The following is a 20,574-nucleotide window of genomic DNA, read 5'->3' as shown; positions in this document are numbered from 1 at the left end:
AAAAAAAAAAAAAAAAAAAAAAAAAAAAAAAAAAAAAAAAAAAAAAAACATATTTGTAGCCATTTTTTCTCTTACACCTTCACTCTTTTGGATTACTATTTCTCGAATCTTATACGTTTGATCCTATAGAATCTGAACGTTTACCAACGAATAGGTCGAGTAAAGAATCCTGACTTTCTAGCACAAGTTACATCTATATTGAAGAAGGAAGATCATGTAGTAGTGGTAAGAAGAAAAAACATATTTGTAGCCATTTTTGCATCCCAATGCAGATTTAAGGAGTAGATCATTGAACAAATTTGCAGGCTTGCAACAGTGGTGGTAGAGGACATCGCGCTTGCATCGATCTTCGTAACGCGGTGAGATTCGAGGTTGATAGAACTAAATTGTAAGGTTAACAAGATGAGTAAGTAATGAGATTTATTGGGAAATTTCAGGGGTATGAGCATGTGAAGAACATGGGAGGAGGGTACTCTGCTTGGGTTGACAGTGGATTTGCTGGAGACAAACCAGCTGAAGAGCTCAAAATAGCTTGTAAGTTCCGAGGTTGAGCACTTCAAGGACAGAATGTTTGTTGTTTGTCTGTGTTTTTAGTTCCTGCAAGTTTCATTGTCTGTGCAAAATAAAGAAGTTTCTAAGTTCCTGCTCCAATGTAATATTAAAAGCTTTATGATACCTGTTGCATATGGGTGCACGAGTGCACTCAACCAGTGTTACATGGTGTGTGAGATCTCACATAGGTTAGGGAGGGATCCTACATTCCATAAGGATGCTCTCATCGTCTCCATCTCATAGTAGGTTTCCACAACTTTTCTCTAGTTTTTAGGAGGTTCAGACCTACTCCCTTACACCGCTCTAAGCTTTTGTGTAGGTCTCAAAGTTCCAATTGATTCATCATGAGTCGTGTACCTATGTAGTCCCTAGTCCCCTTTTAAGATTGGGTTGCGATATCAGCCTTGACTCGCTCCTTCACACAATAGAAGTGTTCACCCTAAACCACCTACCCATGTAGTCCTTAATCTTTACCAAGATCGGTTTATGGAGTTGCTGCGTCAGCGTTGACTGGTTCCTACACTCAATAGGGGTTCTCATCTTCATGGGGTCTACGGGTTCACCCATTTCTACACTCAATAAGAGTTCCTATCTTGAGCTAACTACCCGTGTAGTTATTAGTCTTTCTTCAGATCAGTTAAACGAGATAACGACATCAGTCTTATCTCGACTCTACATTAAATAGTAACTTTACTAGGCTCGAGGTTTGAATAAGCTACTTTAACTATATCTAGATGTTGTGGGAATCTATTAGGTTCTTAGGAGCGTCCAGACGGTTTAAACCCCCTTTCTTGTTTCTAGGACAGGCCAAACTAGGCTATAGGTGCACACATGCCTAAACCTCTTATCACTCACGATGCTTGGGTGTAAGGTCTACTGGAAATGTACTAGTCTAGGCTTACATGTAAACTGCACTAGCTGTAGCACCCTAATCTCTAAATTGTGCATGTGTCACGCACCGATTGACTGAAGGCGTGGTTCAATTCCATGGGCACACTATTTTTCCTTCGACTTTCTCTCATGGAGACACGTGTCCCACGTGAAGCTAGATTGGGTCGATGCAGATAGGTGGGCTTACAGGTCTTGTGCGAAACTTGGGTAGGGTATGGAGCAGAGTCGAACCAGGTTGTATCCTATGCGCATGCGCCACCCGCCTCTTCGCTTGACATGTGTCCCAATCACGGCCTAACGTGTGTCCTTCTTCCTCAGCAATACGCAACCCCAAAATTCTCGATTATCTTTCTACGTAATTCATATCAACATAATTACTTCACGAAATTTGTAGTGTTTTAATCCAACTTTTCATATATAGTGTTTTAATTACAAAAAGCATATAATCGAGTCCAAAATCGATAAAAGAAAATCAATACTCACAATTCTTGACGAGCGTTGCGACTCTTATCTCCAATCCAAATCGACTCCGACTTCCTTCACAGATTATGAGCAAAATATTTTATTCATATTAGTAGTAATTATCAGTTCAATCCAATAATTTACTTATAAAAATAATTATTAATTAAAAAAAAAAAAGTGGGACAAAGCCAGGCTGTAAATAATAATAATAAAAAAAAAAACGTGACCGTACCTACCACGTGAATAAGCAACATCCATTTTGAACGTTTTTTATTTGAAAAAAAAAATATAATAAAGCCTAATTCGTCATTTTGCAATGGTTTTCAAAATAACCAATGTCGCTTATCAAATCTCTGCCCGCTGCCCCTGCCCCATCTGACACCGGCTGCCCGATTACTTATAAATTACAATATGATTTTTTTTTCTATATTTAAAATTTAAAACTTATATTCATGTCCAATTTTTACGTTTTTAATTTAAAATTTCAAAGAAATGAAATAATAATGGATTATTTTGTACATGCTTCTATTTTTTTTAATAATAATAAATAATACGAAACCAGAAATAATTACAAAATTTTAATCTATTTTTATTATTTAAAAAAAGAAAAAAGAAGCACTAAATATTAAATCACTATAGAATTATAAATTATTTTCGTAATATATATACTTAAAATTTAGCTTGTATTAATTAAATTTATTTTTATAATATTCATATAAGACTAAAGTTGTAATAATTTACCATAGTTTTAAATTAATTAAAATTTGCAAATTTTCATATTCCAAACCTTTTGATGGTAAAAAAAAAAAATAATGATGTCAAATAACAATTATTGTTTAAAAAAACTCTTAAAATAACATATAAAAAAACTTTTTAAAATTTAAAAAAAATTATTTTTTTTTAAATTTAGAGTTTCAATGTTATTATTATTTTTACTATTTTGTTTAGTTTATTGTGTCCGGAAAGGACAGTGGGGCAGCCTCGAACCATGGTCGGCAATACAAAACAGGCTGTAAATATTTAATATATATATATATAATAAGTAATATCCGCACGTGTTAAATTGTGTGGAGTTCGTGCGATAAGCGACTCCAATTATTGTTCCCTTCCAAAATATCTCTGTCGGTTATGAAGACTGTGTGGTTTTCCTCCCCTCTATTCCCGTCAATACGGCATCGTTTTACCTCTGTACTAAAACAATATTTTAATCGATATTTTTAAAAATAAAAACGACAAAGAAATGGCCGAAAAATAAAGTAATTTATATTTCATTTCATTCTTTACACATAAAATTTCAAAAAAATGATTTAAAAAATAAATGGTTGGCCCAGTCTCTATTATTTTAATTTTTAAATTATATATTCCACTTTAGAAATGTAATTTATATTCTCATTGTCCATCAACTTGTTTTTTTACCTAATATTTTCCTAAAATGAGAAGAACCCATTAAAGTTTTATAATCATAATAATGAAGACTTAATTGAGAAGAAAGTAACTATAAATTCTCTTTTAATTAATTGATTAATTGATTAAAAAATGTTTAGCCTTAATATTTATTAAAATACAAAAATTAAATCATGACATTTTAAAATTTTATATTAGAGAAATAATAGGAGATTATAAATTATCCTCTAAAATTATAAGCTTTTAATATTTATGGCAAATTTACTTATAGGCAGTTTTAATATTCACCGACGGTGAATTAAAAAATAAAAAATATATTTAATTATTATTTTTGGAGATAAAAAGAAAGTATTTCGAATCTGACTTTTGGATTGAAGGGTCAAATAAGACTGAAAAGTGACAGGGTACGAAAAGACTAATCCACCCTCGATGGGTCTAGAACCATAAACAAAAAAGTGCCTTAAATTAATATTAAAAAAATATATAATAAACTGCTAAAATAATTAAAATAAACAGGTCTTCAAATGGCGCATCACTCAAGTTGCAATAAACTATAATTAATCTGAAAAATTGGTTATTTTATTCTTTTTATTTCACTTTTATTGAAATTTTAATCTAACTTTGGTCACTTTTAAAAAATAGAATTAAAATAAATCAAATTTAAAATTACATACCTTAAATTAAACCAAAATTATATTTACAACTTTGTTTTTTTTTTTAATAAATTTAATAAATCTTATCACTTAAATTGACATATTTTTTTTAATATTTATTTTAAATATAAAAATAAAATAACTCAAAATTAATAAAAATATTCGAATATAAAAAGTCCACTCAACACTGACCTAAATGATAGTTTGAGATATTTATAAAAATTTAAAAATAATATCGTAAGTTTTTAGTGAATATAAATATTTTAAATTTTTAGAAATATATATAGATATAGAATTTAAAATATGAATTATTGATTATTTTAGGTAAAATATAATTAGTATTATTTATTAAACGGAGGACCATATGATGAGTTGATTCGGAGATGTTACACACGCTGAACAGTCGACGACGCTGTCTTAAATGCTTGAAAAATAAAAAGAGAAAAAGAGAAAAAAAGCGAAAAAGCAAAATAAAGAATTTATAAAAAATAGTCAAATTTATTTTAATAAATTTTAAAAAAATAATAGACGTCAAAATCAAATTTCATTTTCCTTCCGTCTTTTTTTCCCTTTTTCTTTTCATTTAAGGAATAAATTTTTTTTTAATTTTATAATATACATAATACCATTTATTTTCAACTAATAAATACGAAAGGGTATAATAGATATGAAAAATGTTTGGGCCCACACACAAGGGTATAATAGTAATTTCATCATGTGGAAACTCGTTTTATAAAATCGGTCAAATTTTCAAATCACCCCCCGATAAGATTAAGATCCCTCTCCTCCGCCGTTCAAACCGTTCTCTGAAAAATCTGATCTTTTTTTCAAGAAATTTGTTCATGGGGTCTTTGAAGCTGCCGCCTTCAACGACGGTGCTGAAATGGTTGGGATTTGTCTCCGCCGTGTGGGTTCAGGCCATTTCCGGCAACAATTACACCTTTTCCAACTACTCCGACGTCCTTAAGTCTCTGATGAATCTCACCCAACTTCAGCTCAATAATCTCTCTGTCGCGAAAGACGTCGGTAAAGCCTTTGGCTTACTCGCCGGAATCGCCTGTGATCGTTTCCCCACGTGGGTCATCTTGCTCATTGGATCTTTGGAAGGCCTTCTTGGCTATGGCGCTCAGTGGCTCGTCGTTAGCCAGAGGATTTCTCCGCTTCCTTATTGGCAGGTCATTCTTCAACTTTACCTTCTGGGTCAAGATATCAAATCTTGAGCTGTTCTTTGATTGTTAAAAAATGACGTTTTTTTTTTTGGGTCAGATGTGCATTTTCTTGTGTATGGGCGGAAACAGCACGACATGGATGAACACGGCGGTGTTGGTGACATGTATCAGAAACTTCCGGAAGAATCGCGGCCCTGTTTCCGGCATACTTAAAGGCTACGTTGGTCTCAGCACCGCGATTTTCACCGATCTCTGTACTGCTCTGTTTTCCAACGACCCTTCTTCCTTCCTCGTCATGCTCTCCGTTGTCCCCTTCGCCGTCTGTCTCTTCGCCATGTTCTTCCTCCGCGAAATCCCACCTCCGACAACCGCCGCCGACACCCAGGAGGAATCCAACTTCTTCGCCATCTTCAACGCTCTAGCCGTCATCGTCGCCGTCTATCTCTTGTGCTTCGATTTCATAAAAAACTTCGGCACCGTCGTCTCCCAATTGTTCTCCGTCGGGTTACTAATTCTCCTCGGATCCCCTTTGATCATTCCGATGTACTCGTTTTTCAAGAATTGCCACTCGAATTCAGCCCAATCGGATTTGGAGACGCAAACAGAGGAGCCGCTGTTGAAGGAAGAAGCCACCGTTGCCGCTCCGGTAAAGGAGGAAATAACAGAGGAGGAGCAGAAACGGCCAGTGATCGGAGAAGAACACACGATTATTCAGGCGGTGAAAACCATTGATTTCTGGGTATTGTTCATATCGTTCCTATGTGGAGTTGGGACCGGATTGGCGGTGATGAACAATATGGGTCAGATCGGATTAGCTCTGGGCTACGCCGATGTCTCCATGTTCGTCTCTCTCATAAGCATTTGGGGCTTTTTCGGCCGGATCCTCTCCGGTTCCCTCTCCGAGCATTTCCTCAAGTAAGTTCCCCCAAAAGTCAACACTAATGAATTTAAACATGAATCAATATTAATAATCACACAATTTCAGGAAATTGGGCACACCAAGACCCTTATGGAATGCAGCATCTCAAATTCTAATGACAATTGGCTACATTTTGATGGCGATGGCAATGCCGGGGTCTCTCTACATTGGCTCGGTCATAGTCGGGATCTGTTACGGTATTCGTCTCTCAATCACCGTCCCCACAGCCTCGGAGCTCTTTGGCCTCAAATACTATGGTCTCATCTACAACATTTTGATCTTGAACCTCCCAATCGGGTCGTTCCTCTTCTCTGGGCTTCTCGCGGGATTCCTCTACGACATGGAGGCAACCCCAACGGAGGGCGGGGGGAACACGTGCATCGGCGGGCATTGCTATAGAATTGTGTTTGTTGTGATGGCGTTGGCTTGTGGGATTGGGTTGGGTTTGGACATTTGGTTGGCGTATAGGACCAAGGGGCTTTATTCTAAGCTGAAAGGTAACAAGAGATCAAAGAAGGGAAGCAGCGATAATAGCTCGTTGAGTTGAAGATGATTTAGAATTGGTGGATTGATGGGAATTTTTACCCATCAATAAAAATAACATTTATTATATATATATATATATATATATATATATATATATATATATAAATGTTATTTTTATTAATATAATAAAAATAACATTTATATATAATAAATGTTATTTTTATTAATATTTTAAAAATTAGTGGAATTAGGTATTTATCAATGTCGTGTAGTGAGTAATTAGAGTTGTATTATTATTAATTATGGATTTTATTAAATAAGAATCTTATTTAAAAGAATGAATTTGTATATTGGCCATCGTAATAAGAAAATTTTAAAAAAAAATTAATTATAAGTTTATAGTTAAAATTTATCTTTACATAGTTTTTTTCTTTTTCTTTTTAATTTTAATTAAATTTTTAATAATACTGTTAAATTATTTTTTTAAAATTTAAAAATACTTTTATTATTAATATATATATGATATTGTCCTATTTGTGCATAAGCTCTCCTAACTTTGCTTTGTACTTCTCCAAATGCCTTGTACCAATGGAGAGAGTATTATTTGTTTATAAATCCATGATCATTCCTTAAATTAGCTGATATGGGACTTCAATCAAACACTAGAATAAATTTATTTTTAAATTTTTTTTAAAAAGTTCAAGCATATTTTTTAAGTTATTTCAAAATTTTAAAGATATTAAGGAATTTTTTAAAGTTTTAAGATATATATATATATTTATTTATTTTGTAAAAAGACTTTTAGAAGTTTAAGAATATTTTTGCAACAAAATATTAACTATTTCTAACCAAAATTAATATTTTTGAACTTTTTTAAAATTTAAGATATTTTAATTAATTTGACCTTAAAAATATTACTAACCTCAAATAAAAAGAATATTAAATTTTGGTGAAAAGTCACTCGAAAAGCTTAGAAACAAACGTGTCTTAATTTTTAAGGAGACATTTAGCTTACGAAGTCATGAATGAGAAGCTTGTGTTTGATTGCTTTGAAACAGAAACAAAAGATAAAACAACTAGTAAGGAGAGTGTAACAGTTTAAGTTCACCACGAGTAGATATTGTTCCATTTAGCCTGTTATGTACCGCCATTAGCCTCATGATTTTAAAACGTATCGGTTAAGAAGAGATTTCCACACCCTTTAGCCCGTTGCTTACTACCATCAGCCTCATGATTTTAAAATGTGTCTGTTAGAAAGAGATTTTCACACTTTTTAGCTTGTTACGTATTACCATCAACCTCATAATTTTAAAATGTGTGAGTTAGGAAGAGATTTCCACTCCCTTTTAAGGAATGATTCATTCTCCTCTCCAATTGATATAGAATCTCACCCCGATACTTAAGTATGGTCCATGTGAATGAATGAGTGGGTGGGTGGGAAGGGCATTTAGGAAGTGGATGAATTGTTTCATGTGAGCCACACTCAAAAAGGCTCTCAACCCCTCCAATTCCCTGCATTCCCCACTTGGGAAGTTAGAAAGGAATGGGCAATTGAGGTATTATTATTCCCTTGTCTCCCGGTATATCCTCCATTCTTCTTAAAACACGTTAATTATTTACGACTAAACTTTAAACGTAAGATCCCACATCGATTGAAGAGAGGAATGAGTGTCAGTGAGGATGTTTGCTCGATCTCAAAGGGGGTGGATTGTGAGATCCCACATCGATTGAATAAGGGAACGAAACATTATTTATAAGGGTGTGGAAATCTCTCCCTAGCATACACGTTTTAAAAATCTTTAGGGGAAACTTGAAAGGAAAAACCTAAAGAGAACGATATCCAGTAGCCGTAAGTTTGAGCTATTACACTAAAACCCTAAGTTTTAGGGCTACTGTGGCCAATCGTGGTATTTGTTGAGCTTTTGTATGAACTTCTTGTCGGATTATCAAAATATACACTTCATAACGTTTCTCATTTCATGTTTTTTTTTCCTCGGTTTTTAATAAATAAATAAATTAATTAAGATTGCATTTGAATTATCTTTATAAGTTTGAAAAATAAATTTTTTTAGTGAAACATTTGAATTTAAATTTTAAGAAACTTATTTATCAATGTTTAATTGAGAATTCCTTCCAAAATTTCGTAATATATGAAAATGACTCAAATACTCTCCGACAACTCTCCTCTCCATGATCGCTATTGACCACTACGACCACCACCCACTAGCAACCACTCTCGTCCATTGCAAGCAACAAATTGTCATCAAATGCCACTCAACCGACCATCGATGAACAATCATAGCATTTGTATTTGAGAGTTAGTCATATTATCTTAAATACAAATTTAAAGTTATTAAATCAAAAAGTTGTACTTAAAAACACTTTCGAAAAATATAGAACGTTTTATCTCTAAATCGACAAAAAAAAAAAACGTGTTTAAACGAAAACACAATCGAAACTAACCCTAAATCACTTCAAACATGGTAAGAGTGAGACAAAACATTTTTATAATTTCCAAGAACAATTAAATTAGATGTTTGATGACAAAACAAGAAGGCAAAAAAATTCTGTCTTTATATGGGAAGAGTCACATGAAATGGTGTCGAGAGAGCTTGTGAACAGATTTTCACTGTTCCTCTTGTGATTTCTTCTTTCCCTCTCTTTAAAAAAACCCTTCAAAGTTCACTTTTTTCCTTACACCATGACAAAACTCCATTCCTTCTCTGCTTTTCTGGGTTTCATCTTCTTGCTTCACCTTGTTCTTGCTGTTCTTGTTGATTCATACGGTCCCTTCTCTCTCAAATCTCAAATCTCTTTGATTTTCTGTCATTTTCTTGGGAAAATCTTGTGTTTTCTTCTTATCTTTTTGTGGGGTTGTTTTGTTTGTTGCAGATGGGCCTTTATACGATTACACAGCTCACACTGAGGTAATATTATGCTCTGTTCTATCAGTTTCAAACTTTTTTGCTCTGTTCCTGAAATGGGAAGCTGAAAAGGAGCTATCTTTTTCAAATGGGGTTCTTTGATAGTGTAAATTACGTCCAGAGAAGCCACTTTACAATGGAGGAATCCTTAGAAATCGACCCTCCATTCTCCAAAACACTGGGAGCTCTTCAGCTGCTACCTATTCCCCTGCATTCCTCTTGCGCAATCTCACAGACCATACCTTTTATTCATTTTCAAGTAAGTTTCTTCGTGTTCTTCGTGTTCTTTGTTCGAGCCAGAAGATCAGAATCCAGCTAACTCAGAGCCACTTGGATGATAGGTTGGGTGAAGATAGGAGGAGCAGTGTCAAGTGTTGTGAGGGCAAGCCTCAGGACTGAGAATGATACTCACAATTGTATAGGCACTGTTTTGGCTAAGCGTGGCTGTTGGTCTTTTCTCAAAGGTGGATTCTTTCTGAACTCGCCTTCAAATTTCTCTATTCTGTTCTTTCAGGTGTGAGCAGAAAATGATTCTGAATTAAGGCATTCGATTTAGTTCAATTGGGTGTTCATTGAATTCTTTGTTCTTTTTACAGGTTTTTGATGATGGAGATGCTAATATAGCCATTGATAGCGCTTCTTTACAGCCGTTTACTGAAGAAGAGTGGAGGGTTAATCAAGAACTCAAGATCAATACTGTAAGTTTGAAAATGAGTTGATCAATCCTCTGTTTGGTTGCCAAGAAAATGGCATTGTGTGAGATCCCACGTTGTTGGAGAGGGGAAGGAAACATTCCTTATACGGGTGTAAAAACCTCTTCTTAGCAGACACGTTTTAAAAATGTGAGGCTGACGGCGATAGGTAATGGGCTAAGTTGGACAATATCTGTTAGTGGTGAGCTTGAGCGGTTACAAATGGTATCATAGCTAGACACCAAGCGGTGTGCCAACAAAGACGTTGTGCCCCCAAGGAAGATGGATTGTAAGATCCCACATCGGTTGGAGAGGGAACGAAGTATTTCATATAAGGGTGTAGAAACCTTTCCCTAGCATAAGCGTTTTGAAACCATAAGTTGATGGCAATACGTAACGGGTCAAGGCAGACAATATCTATTAGCAGTGTACTTGAGTTGTTACAAATGGTATCAAAGTTAGACACCGGGCGGTGTGCCAGTGAGGACACTGGGTCCCCAAGGGGATGGATTGTGAGATCCCACATCGGTTGGAGAGGGGAACGAAACTTTCCTTATATGAGTGTGAAGACCTCTCCCTAGTAGACGCGTTTTTAAAATCGTGAGGCTGATGGCGAAACGTAACGAGTCAAACTGGACAATATCTGTTAGCGGTGATCTTGGGCTGTTACAAATGGTATCAAAGTCAGACACTGAGCGGTGTGCCAGCGAAGACACTAGCTCCCAAGGGGGTGGATTGTGAGATCCTACATCGGTTGGAGAGGAGAACGAAGCACTTATAAGAGTGTGGAAACCTCTTCCTAACAGACATGTTTTAAAACCGTGAAACTGACGGCTATATGTAACGGGCCAAAGTGGATAATATTTGTTAGCGGTAGGCTTGGGCTGTTACAAATAGTATTAGAGCCAAACACCGGGTGGTGTGACAGCGAGGACATTGGGCCCCCAAAAGGGTGGATTGTGAGATCCCACATTAGTTGGAGAGGGGAAAGAAGTGACGTTAGTTTTTTGGTTTGATATTTGACTAATCGATATGAACAGGTGAGGAAACGAGCTGTGACAGTTCATGTTTCTGATAAACAAGGAGGGAGGTTAGAAGGAGCAGTAATTCATGTAAAACAAATCTCCAAAGACTTCCCATTTGGATCTGCCATTGCAAAAACCATCATAGGAAATTTACCTTACCAGGTAATTCATCTTAAAAAAGCAGTCAAAATTCCAGTTTTTGATCTGTTTCTCAAATCAACATCTCATTTTTACTGCCAGGATTGGTTTGTGAAGAGATTCAACGCAGCTGTTTTCGAAAACGAACTAAAATGGTATGCCACAGAGCCAGAACCAGGGGCTCTAAACTACACAACAGCTGACAGAATGTTAGAATTTATCCGAGCCAACCAGATAACTGCTAGAGGCCACAACATCTTCTGGGAGGATCCAAAGTACACGCCGCCGTGGGTTCGGAACCTCACCGGGGCAGCGCTGCAATCAGCGGTCGATTTGCGGATAAAGGGGTTGTTGAGTAGATACAGAGATGAGTTCATACACTGGGATGTGAGCAATGAAATGCTGCATTTTGATTTCTATGAAAAGGGTCTTGGTGGTAATGCAACATTGCATTTCTACAAGACAGCACATGAGATTGATCCATTGGCTACACTGTTTATGAATGAGTTCAATGTGGTGGAGACTTGCAGTGATGTGAAATCTACTGCTGATTCTTATATTGATAGGCTTAAGGAACTCAAAAGAAATGGGGTTTCAATGGATGGGATTGGTTTAGAGGGTCACTTCACTGTGCCTAACCCACCTCTAATGAGAGCCATCATGGACAAATTGGCCACTCTTAACCTTCCTGTTTGGCTCACTGAGGTTGATATCAGCAAAGCTTTGGATCAAGAAACACAGGTAATTTAACAGTTCTGTTGCACCAAAGTTCATTCTATATTAGTGTAAATTTCCATAGGCACGGCATAATTTTAGTTTTAGAACCCGAACACACCACTAGCAGGTATTGTCCTCTTTAAGCTTTCCCTTCTGGGCTTGGTTTTAAAATGCGTCTACTATGGAGAGAGTCTAGCCCTAATCTGACCAGTGTCTCGCACCGTCTAGTGACTGACTCTGATACCATTTGTCAACTCAAACCCACTGTTAGCAAATATTGTCTGTTTTGGCTCGTTAGGTATTGTCGTCCGCCTCACGGTTTTAAAATGTGTTTGCTAGGGAGAAGTTTCCAAACCTTTATAAGGAATGTTTCGTTCCCCCTCTTCAACTAATGTGGAATCTCATATTTACGCTTGATTTTGAATATCAACCTTTAAACCTTGTTATATACCAAGGTTAATCATTAGTTTGAATCTCGATTTTCAATCATTTTGTTCTATGTTTCAAATCGTTTTGATAAGTCCAACTTTTACGGGTGTGGAAGCCTCTAACTAATGGGCGTGTACTAAAACCTTAAGGGGAAGAATAAAAGGGAAAGTTCAAATAAGACAATATCTACTAACGGTGGGTTTGAGCTGCTACAAATGGTATTAGAGCCAGTTATAGGTGGTGTACCAGTGAGCAAGCTGGCCCCAAGGGGAGTGGATTGTGAGATCCCACATCGATCGGAGAGGGAACGAAACATTCAAGGGTGTAGAAATTTCTCCCTAAGACATGTTTTAAAACCTTGAGAGAAAGCCAAGAAGGGAAAGGCTAAAGAAAACCATATACGCTAGTGATGGACTTAGGCTCTTACAAGACACAAGCTATACCGAAATTTTGGGTGCTTAATACACGGTTTGCATGTCATCGAGAATCATGAACTTTCAAGGACCCTCGAGATACATAATGGAAGAATGTTTATCATCGAAACAAAAAACCAACGAGACGAATGAAGGAAGGCAATGTGCCTCTCTTTCTTTTTCATTTGACATGAAATTCTCTCTTTGATAGGCTTCTTATTTGGAGGCTGTGCTAAGAGAAGGCTTCTCACACCCTGCAGTGGGTGGCATTGTGCTATGGACGGCGCTGCATCCAAACGGCTGCTACCAAATGTGCTTGACAGACAGCAACTTTCAGAACCTCCCAGCCGGCAACGTCGTCGACAAGCTCCTAAAAGAATGGCGAACCGGAGATATCGAAGCTCAGACCGACGACCATGGCTCCTTCAGCTTCTATGGCTTTTTGGGTGAATATGAAGTTAATGTTAAGTATGAAAATAGAACAGTTAGTTCAACTTTCCCTGTCTCAGTTGGTGATGAAACCAAACACTTCAGCATTCAGTTGTAGAAGAAATTATATAGAGAACTGGCCTGATCCTACTTTTTACACTGAAGATTCGATCATCAACTTGAGTGATCTGTATAATCTCCACTGGAACTTGAACAAATCTTCATATTCCACTATACCAAAATGATAATATAAGTAAAGGGGCTTTGAAAAGTTGCATCTTTTTTCATTTTTTTATGATCTGACAGACGAAAAGCCAAGGCTGTGTGACCTGTGACTTGCATTACAGGCCAAGCGATCCTTCTCTGAAACAAAAAAACCAGCCGTTCTTGTCAACTTGTTCACATCACAAGCAATGTGTTGATTTATACAATAATGAAACGGAACATACTACCGTGATAGCTTGTGACGGTCTAAATCCATGACTAGTAGATATTGTTCTTTTTGAGTTTTTTCTTTGAAGGGCTTCCCCTCAAAGATTTGAAACGTGTCTGTTAGGAAGAAGTTTTCAAACCCTTATAAGAAATGTTTGGTTCTCCTCTCCAACCGAGGTGGGATCTCATAATCCATCCCTTTGGGGGCTAGTGTACTCACTCGCACACCACCCCAGTGACTGGCTTGGATACCATTTGTAACAGACCAAACTCTTTTCCTGGTTTCCTCTCAAGATTTTAAAACACGTATGCTAAGGAGATGTTTCCACACCCTTATGAGAAATATTCCTTACTCCTCTCCAACTGATGCAAGATATCACAATCCACCTCTTGAGAGCCAACGTCCTCACTGGCACACCACCCAATAACTGGCTTGGATAACATTTGTAACAGCTCAAACTCAACGGTAACATATATTGTCTTCTTTGGGTTTTCCGCTCAAGATTTTAAAATACATTTGCTAAAAAGAGGTTTCCACATCCTAACAAGAATTGTTTTGTTCTCCTCTCCAACTAATGTAAGATCTCACAATCCATCCTTAGGGGTCCAGCATCCTCACTAGCACACCGCTCAGTGACTGTCTCTGATACTATTTGTAACAGTCCAAACTCATTTCTTTGGACTTTCCCTTCAAGGGTTTCCCCTCAAGGTTTTAAAGCATATGATAGGGAGAGGTTTCCACACCCTTATAAGGAATGTTTCGTTCTCCTCTCCACCCGATGTGGGATCTCACGTAGCTTTAAGAAACTGAACGGAACTAAAACACTTCCAAACTAAATAGAAAATGAATCATTCAAGAAGATGGCATTTTACAAGCTGGGGGGAAGAGATCCTTTCCTTCTCAATGTTCCTTACTTAAAAAGCTAAAGCCAAACATAGGTGAAAATTGGAGAGGGCTACAAGAATACAGAAGACAAGATAACAATAAACGTTACAACAAACAGTATAATGGATGGAGGAGAGACAGTTTTAGCTGCGTCTCCCATAGCCAAACCAGCCAACCACGACCCATCTGCTAGCATAGCTTCCCCAGATCCCGACGCGGACCCCGACCCCAACTCTGATCCTGAACTCGCACCTCTCCCTAACATATCCGTTCCAGAGGCTCCCGAATACCCCATCCCATACTCCGACCCCGACCCCGACCCCGACTCAAACCCAGATTCAGATCCATACTCTTGAGATGCATCAGGTGTTGTTGGAGTAGGAAAACTTGATGATTTTTGGCTGCACCAAGTCATAGAATGAATGACCCACATGTTAATCTTTCAGTATAATATAATATTAGTTCATCATGTTCTTTGTTGACAGCAGCAAATGCTCCACAACCACTGGACAATTATTCTATATTCATCACTTAAAGAGAATCTTTGGCAGTATAGCACTGGCATTTTCAGCTAACTAAGCTTATTATAATCAGAATCCCATATGCCTTAACCAAATTCCTTCAATCATTTCGATCAATAACTATCTGGCCTAAAATATTTCATACTGAACTATAAAAAAATGGTTAAAACATGAACATAAAATGGATAATACCTTGGAGATGAAGGGCAAAATGTAATGGTGTAATCGGCGCCGGTACAAGTGAATGTGCTCGTAGCATCGTCATAGGCGTAGCTATACGACCTTGGACAAGCAGATTTGAACATTTCCGAGTACACCGACGGCTTACAAGAGTTCGGTGAACCGTACGCGCCGCTACAACAATACTCCGCAGTCCCAAACGCCTCACACGCGCTCTTACACGCGTCTCCTTCCCCAACTCTCAGCTCCGGCGGACATTGACGGTTCAGATCCGTGGAGCAACCCGTCGAAGCACACTGACCGGACCCGCCGGTTCCTTCAACAATCATAGGGAGATTATATCCATCAACGAGACTAACATCGTAAAAGTCCTGCCCGCCAGTTCCAAGAGTGAACTCAGCGAGAGTGGCCGGCGGGGCAGCTCCAGCGCCATTGCACTCGACTTGACCGGAACCGCAGTCGCCGGTTACGCAGGATCCAGAACCAGATCCGTCGAAGTTACAGGTAGTTCGGCCCCAGAAACGACCGGACCAACCAGTCGGAGCGAGAAAGGAGCGGTAAGTGTCCTTGGGGAGTTCGAAACCGGTGGTGCCAAGAGTAGGGTTGCCGGCATTGGCGAGAATGCCGGGCCAAACGGTGAAATCGCACCGGTTAACGAAGGTGAATGTGGCGGCTCTGCAAATGGCGAGTAAGTGGAGTGTTACGAAAATGAGAGCGGTTAAACGGCGGAACGAGGAAGCCATGGAAATGGAGCGGAGGTTATGGTGGTAGAGATTCCGTCAGAAATGTCTGCAAAAACCAGAGAGAGAGGAGAGAGAAAGAAGAGAGAGAAAGGAGAATGAGAAAAAGAAGGAAGAAGAAGAAGGGTAATAACATTGGAGGAGGCGCTGCGTTACGCCTTTCTCTCTCTCTCTCTCTCTCTCTCTCTCTTTTCTCTTTCCTCAATCATTTTTAGTCTCACTTTCCAATTTTTACTTTTTAAGATTTAATAATTAAACTTCAATAAAATTTCTAACAATTTATTTTTTAAAAATAAAATTTCAAAACAATTTTTTTATATTCAATTTTTGTACATTTTTTAAAATATAATTTTATTGGGAAATTAATTATAGTATTAAAAAAATAATCATAATATTAGCAATATGAACACTATATTCCTTAAAAAGGTAGTTATAGAATATTAAAAATAAGATTAAACATGATTAAAAGGTTTTTATTTGTCAAAAGTAGAAATTAAAATATTTCAATTTATACTTTTCCTAATAATGGGAATGGTTTTAAACACTATTTCTCCACTAATTTCAATTTAAAATATTTTAATTATTTCTCCTTTTATATTATAAATAATTAGTCTCCATAAACTCAACACTTCCCCACATTATAAAATATTAATTAAGATTAATCCATGCCAAAATAAGTTTTAAAGACCACAAATAAAATTTATCACCAGATTTTTTTAAATTATTAAAATTATTTAATATAAAGCAAGTATACTCAAAAATGAAAAATACAAATTTTATGAGAATTTTAATTTAACTTATTTTAGATTTTATAGTTTAATTTTCTTGAATATTGTAAGTGAAAAAAATCACTAAAAATATTTAAATTAATTTCGTCAATATTTTTTATTATAATTCTTGGATTTTTATGTGATGTAATAAATATCTCCATATGTGAAAATAAAAAAAAATTAAAGAATTTGAGCGAAAGTGATTAAATTTCCATAATTGTTCGCATGAAGATGAATATGTACGAACAAAAACATAGAGTTATTGGGTGCAAGTGAGGTGTATGGTAGAGTCCATGGAGATGCAATCATAGTCAGCCACGTGTACTGCCAGAAAAGAGATGGGCCCACAAAAGTCCTTTTACGTGTCTCATCCAAACCCACCGAAAACCAGAAGGTGCTGATGCTGCTATGGTGGGGAAGAGTCCAACGTGGAGACAAAATGAAAGCAGGGTCCCAATAATCAAGGGTGTTGAAAGTGACACGTTGGATGATGCCGACCGTTGATAGACTCCGATATGAATTTGTGGGCCATTGGTTGTTGAAGCGTAATTAGGGCAAAAGCATTGGATTCCTCCTGCTACAGTCTCTTCTTTTTATGCATTGAACTGGAAAATTTTGACCCATAATATCTATTTTTCTTTTCTTTTTATTTATTTATTCATTTTAAAACTCAACAAATAAAAATTTATTTGTAATTAAAATAAAAATAAATGTATTTATAAACTTAATCTTAAAAATAAAAAATTAAATATTTATTAATCAATCCTATTTTATTTACTCGAATCTTGATTTTTACTATCAAATTTTTTACGAGTAATTGATTCAAATCTCATAAATATATTTAATAATGATTGAAAGGAACGGTTGGTTTTTTTATTATCGTAAATCTCAAACTTTATCCTCCTTTCTTTCTTTACCTTTTGCGCCTAAAAATAATACCTTTTAACGCTCACTTAACTCTCCTCTCGTGTCTCGAGTATATGCATCTCTTTTGAGGCCTCCATAGAAAAGAAAAACAGTTGTCCTTGTTCTTTTAATTTTGTCGGGTTATATATATGTTTGGATAATTCAAAATATAATGTATTTTTCTCATGTTAGATTTTCATAAGATACATATGTGAGAGAATTTAAAAACTATACCCTAAATTTATATTAAAGTATTTGAAACAATTATTAATAGATATCATTGTTAGTTTCATGTTTTTAAAACGCGTATGGTAGGGAGAGGTTTCTACACCCTTATAAAAAATGTCTCGTTTTTCTCCTTAACTGATGTGGAATCTCATACTATACTTTCTACGAGGACGTCTTGACTTAGCATTAAACAACTCTATTTGAATCAAGGGTATGTGGCTAAGTACCATACCTAAGTTTAGGTCCCATCGTATCGTAATATTCATAGTGTTCTCGAGAAAAAATATATTATTTCATCTAATTTAACTAATATTAAAATTAAAGTAAGTAAGTAAACGACAAAAGGATGTGGTTGGTTGTTTTGAAAGGGGAATTAATATCCAATTCTACATGTCGTTTTTCCTGTTTCCACGGGGCCGAAAAAAGAGAGAATCCAACCACGTGAATCTCACATAATCGATATTGCTTTTTAGTGTCGGTTTTTACTCCATAATTCCATCAAATTAAAAATAAAAAATAATCTGAATTCTTCCAAAACAATAATATCAATCAACTTCAACTGTGTATAAACAAAAAAGCCTTCCATTTTTTGAGTATGCTGTCTCCCCTATCGTCGCCGATACGCCCGTCTCGAACTCCCCTCTCCGTCCCTCGACACCTCGTTTCGAGACTATAAGCCTGAAACTTACAGGGAAGGCTGTGATGTCAGTAACACAAGGAGGCAGCATGGTTTTTGTTGATTTATAGGCATTAGTATTGAGTTAAACCTGCCGATCGAACACTGATCGATCTTCGGCTTCTCAAGTACATCATGGTCTTGTTCACGAGCGGTAACGCTGCCCCGTCTTTCCTTGCACTCAATACTTTCTGACTACAATTTAGATCCCACGTAAAGTCAAGATTAGACACGTTTGCATAAACAATTCGGACTCATATCAACTTTTATGATCTAATTAACTCAACCCATAATCCCTTGAATATCAAGCTAAAATATAAGATTGGCTCGAAGATTACGAGGCTACTAACATTGCTAACCGACAAAGAACTCTTAATAGAACCGACAATGAACTCTTAATAGAACCGAGATCTAATTCGAAGTACGTGTCAAAGTGACCTTAAAATGGTAAAAATCAATTAAAAACATGGTTAAATGATTCATATGACCAATTACAAAGCAGCTCTAAAAATGTTGATTCAATCAATAAATTTGGAACAGATGGACAGGTCAATGCTACAGATAGGATCCACGTGGCAGAAAACAATTGGGAGATAAATGACCAATCAAATTAGGGGTAATTTAGTAAATTTACCTGGTGTAGGGTAGTGGACAAAATATGATAAGGTAGTCGGCGGATGCGCACGTGAAAGTGCTGGTTTTGTCATCATACGCGTAGCTATAAGAGCGTGGGCAAGCATGTTTGAAGAACTCCGAATATACAGAAGGACGACACGTGTCAGGCGTAGAGAACGCCTCACTGCAACAAAATTGCGGAGCATTAAAAGCCTCACACGCGCTTCTACAAGCCACGCTACTTCCACCACGACCACCACCACGCGCTACTCGAAGCTCCGATGGACACGCGCCGTTCAAATCCACCAAACAGCCGGTAGCAGCGCAACCGCCTCTGGTTCCACCTTTGGCCACAACCAGCATCGGAAGATTATAACCGTCGACCAAGCTGACGTCGTAAAAATCAAGCCCATCGGCGCCGTTGAGAGTAAACTCCGCCAAGGTGGCCGGTGGTTTAGCGCCGCCGCCATCGCACTCCACTTTACCCGACCCACAATCGCCGGTGAGGCAAGAGAACTTCCCATCTGAATCTAATCCACAAAGGGTCCGAGCCCATAACCGACCGGACCAAGATTTCGGGACCGGAACGATCTTGGATTTGCCGCTGCGGAGGGCGAAGCCGGTGGTCGGAAGCTGGGGGGTGTTGGCGCCTGATAACAGACCCGGCCAAATCGTGGTCCGACACTTGTTGATTAACTTAAAAGACGTCGATTGAACATCTAGAGAAACAGGAAAATGAAGAACACGGGGTGAATTTATAGATCAAAAACACAAAAAGTTGAGATTAAGAAACGGATTCAGAAGAACAGAAAACAAAAGGGGAATTTAGGGCGCGATTTTGTTTACCTGGGAGAAGAAGAAGAGTGAAAAGAGTGGCGAGGAGGAGTGAGCGATCCATCGGAAGATTGAAGGAAAAGAGATAAGATTGGGGTTTTGATGGGATTGGAAGAACTTTACCTTCCTTGTTGCGAGAGAAATACACATCCCTTAGCATATGCTCTGTTTTTGCTTTCTCTCTTTTTTCCGCTTTCTTTATTTAATTCTAATTCTACCGCTCTTACCAACCAACTTTCAATTTTGTGTATAAATTGATTCACAATCGGGTCGATTTGAGTTATAATCCGTTCAATTCGACAAACTCGATTTTTCAGTCACTTTTGGTTTTCCATGAACCATATTGGTTATAGTGTTTAGCATTGTGTGATAAGTTTGGCTTTGAGCTCGATTAGCTTTGTGTGATAAGTTTACCTTAGCTACGTAAGGGGAATATCATGGGTTTATACGTTTTGAAAACCGTACCACAATAGTTGAGAGTGT

At 37.1% G+C, this 20,574-nt stretch overlaps 5 protein-coding genes across 10 annotated transcripts in view; 3 read left to right on the top strand and 2 right to left on the bottom strand.

Moving 5' to 3' along the window:
* Nucleotides 1-675, top strand: part of LOC111483675 (protein HIGH ARSENIC CONTENT 1, mitochondrial) — a 2,257-nt gene extending 1,582 nt beyond the window's left edge. The window contains exons 4-6 of the mRNA XM_023129927.1: nucleotides 155-225; nucleotides 306-359; nucleotides 438-675. Coding sequence (XP_022985695.1) covers nucleotides 155-225; nucleotides 306-359; nucleotides 438-551 — 239 coding nt within the window. The 3' untranslated portion in view covers nucleotides 552-675. The remainder of the gene's footprint in view (nucleotides 1-154; nucleotides 226-305; nucleotides 360-437) is intronic.
* Nucleotides 676-4,702: 4,027 nt separating this feature from the next.
* LOC111483674 (protein NUCLEAR FUSION DEFECTIVE 4-like) lies at nucleotides 4,703-6,654 on the top strand. Its single transcript, XM_023129926.1, has 3 exons — nucleotides 4,703-5,137; nucleotides 5,229-6,046; nucleotides 6,117-6,654. Exons 1-3 carry the CDS (start codon nucleotides 4,805-4,807, stop codon nucleotides 6,595-6,597), a joined length of 1,632 nt encoding a protein of 543 aa, XP_022985694.1. The 5' UTR covers nucleotides 4,703-4,804; the 3' UTR covers nucleotides 6,598-6,654.
* A 2,493-nt stretch (nucleotides 6,655-9,147) lies between these two features.
* Nucleotides 9,148-13,534, top strand: LOC111483671 (anti-sigma-I factor RsgI6). 3 transcript variants are annotated; one of them, XM_023129924.1, is made up of 9 exons: nucleotides 9,148-9,322; nucleotides 9,429-9,463; nucleotides 9,566-9,719; nucleotides 9,802-9,974; nucleotides 10,057-10,158; nucleotides 11,193-11,339; nucleotides 11,418-12,056; nucleotides 13,086-13,421; nucleotides 13,465-13,534. In XM_023129924.1, exons 1-8 carry the CDS (start codon nucleotides 9,238-9,240, stop codon nucleotides 13,419-13,421), a joined length of 1,671 nt encoding a protein of 556 aa, XP_022985692.1. In that variant the 5' UTR covers nucleotides 9,148-9,237; the 3' UTR covers nucleotides 13,465-13,534. The 3 variants fall into 3 exon arrangements, with proteins under 3 accessions (XP_022985692.1, XP_022985691.1, XP_022985690.1); XM_023129923.1 differs by having other exon boundaries at nucleotides 13,086-13,422; nucleotides 13,456-13,534; XM_023129922.1 differs by having other exon boundaries at nucleotides 13,086-13,534.
* A 1,025-nt stretch (nucleotides 13,535-14,559) lies between these two features.
* On the bottom strand, nucleotides 14,560-16,211 carry LOC111483967 (thaumatin-like protein 1). Of its 2 annotated transcripts, XM_023130356.1 has the most exons (3): nucleotides 15,335-16,210; nucleotides 14,926-15,022; nucleotides 14,560-14,838 (listed from the first exon to the last, which is right to left on the bottom strand). In XM_023130356.1, exons 1-3 carry the CDS (start codon nucleotides 16,063-16,065, stop codon nucleotides 14,692-14,694), a joined length of 975 nt encoding a protein of 324 aa, XP_022986124.1. In that variant the 5' UTR covers nucleotides 16,066-16,210; the 3' UTR covers nucleotides 14,560-14,691. The 2 variants fall into 2 exon arrangements, with proteins under 2 accessions (XP_022986124.1, XP_022986123.1); XM_023130355.1 differs by having other exon boundaries at nucleotides 14,560-15,022; nucleotides 15,335-16,211.
* A 2,181-nt stretch (nucleotides 16,212-18,392) lies between these two features.
* Nucleotides 18,393-20,315, bottom strand: LOC111483975 (thaumatin-like protein 1b). 3 transcript variants are annotated; one of them, XM_023130373.1, is made up of 4 exons: nucleotides 20,104-20,315; nucleotides 19,277-19,976; nucleotides 18,734-18,837; nucleotides 18,393-18,650 (listed from the first exon to the last, which is right to left on the bottom strand). In XM_023130373.1, the coding sequence occupies exons 1-4, from the start codon at nucleotides 20,249-20,251 to the stop codon at nucleotides 18,637-18,639; spliced, it is 966 nt and encodes a 321-aa protein (XP_022986141.1). In that variant the 5' UTR covers nucleotides 20,252-20,315; the 3' UTR covers nucleotides 18,393-18,636. The 3 variants fall into 3 exon arrangements, with proteins under 3 accessions (XP_022986141.1, XP_022986142.1, XP_022986140.1); XM_023130374.1 differs by having other exon boundaries at nucleotides 18,393-18,644; nucleotides 20,104-20,313; XM_023130372.1 differs by having other exon boundaries at nucleotides 18,393-18,837; nucleotides 20,104-20,314.
* Between the last annotated feature and the right edge of the window lie 259 nt (nucleotides 20,316-20,574).

Source organism: Cucurbita maxima, unplaced genomic scaffold, assembly GCF_002738345.1.
Source record: "Cucurbita maxima cultivar Rimu unplaced genomic scaffold, Cmax_1.0 Cma_Scf00009, whole genome shotgun sequence".
NCBI lineage: Eukaryota > Viridiplantae > Streptophyta > Magnoliopsida > Cucurbitales > Cucurbitaceae > Cucurbita > Cucurbita maxima.
This window is presented reverse-complemented; position numbering and strand designations above follow the sequence as displayed.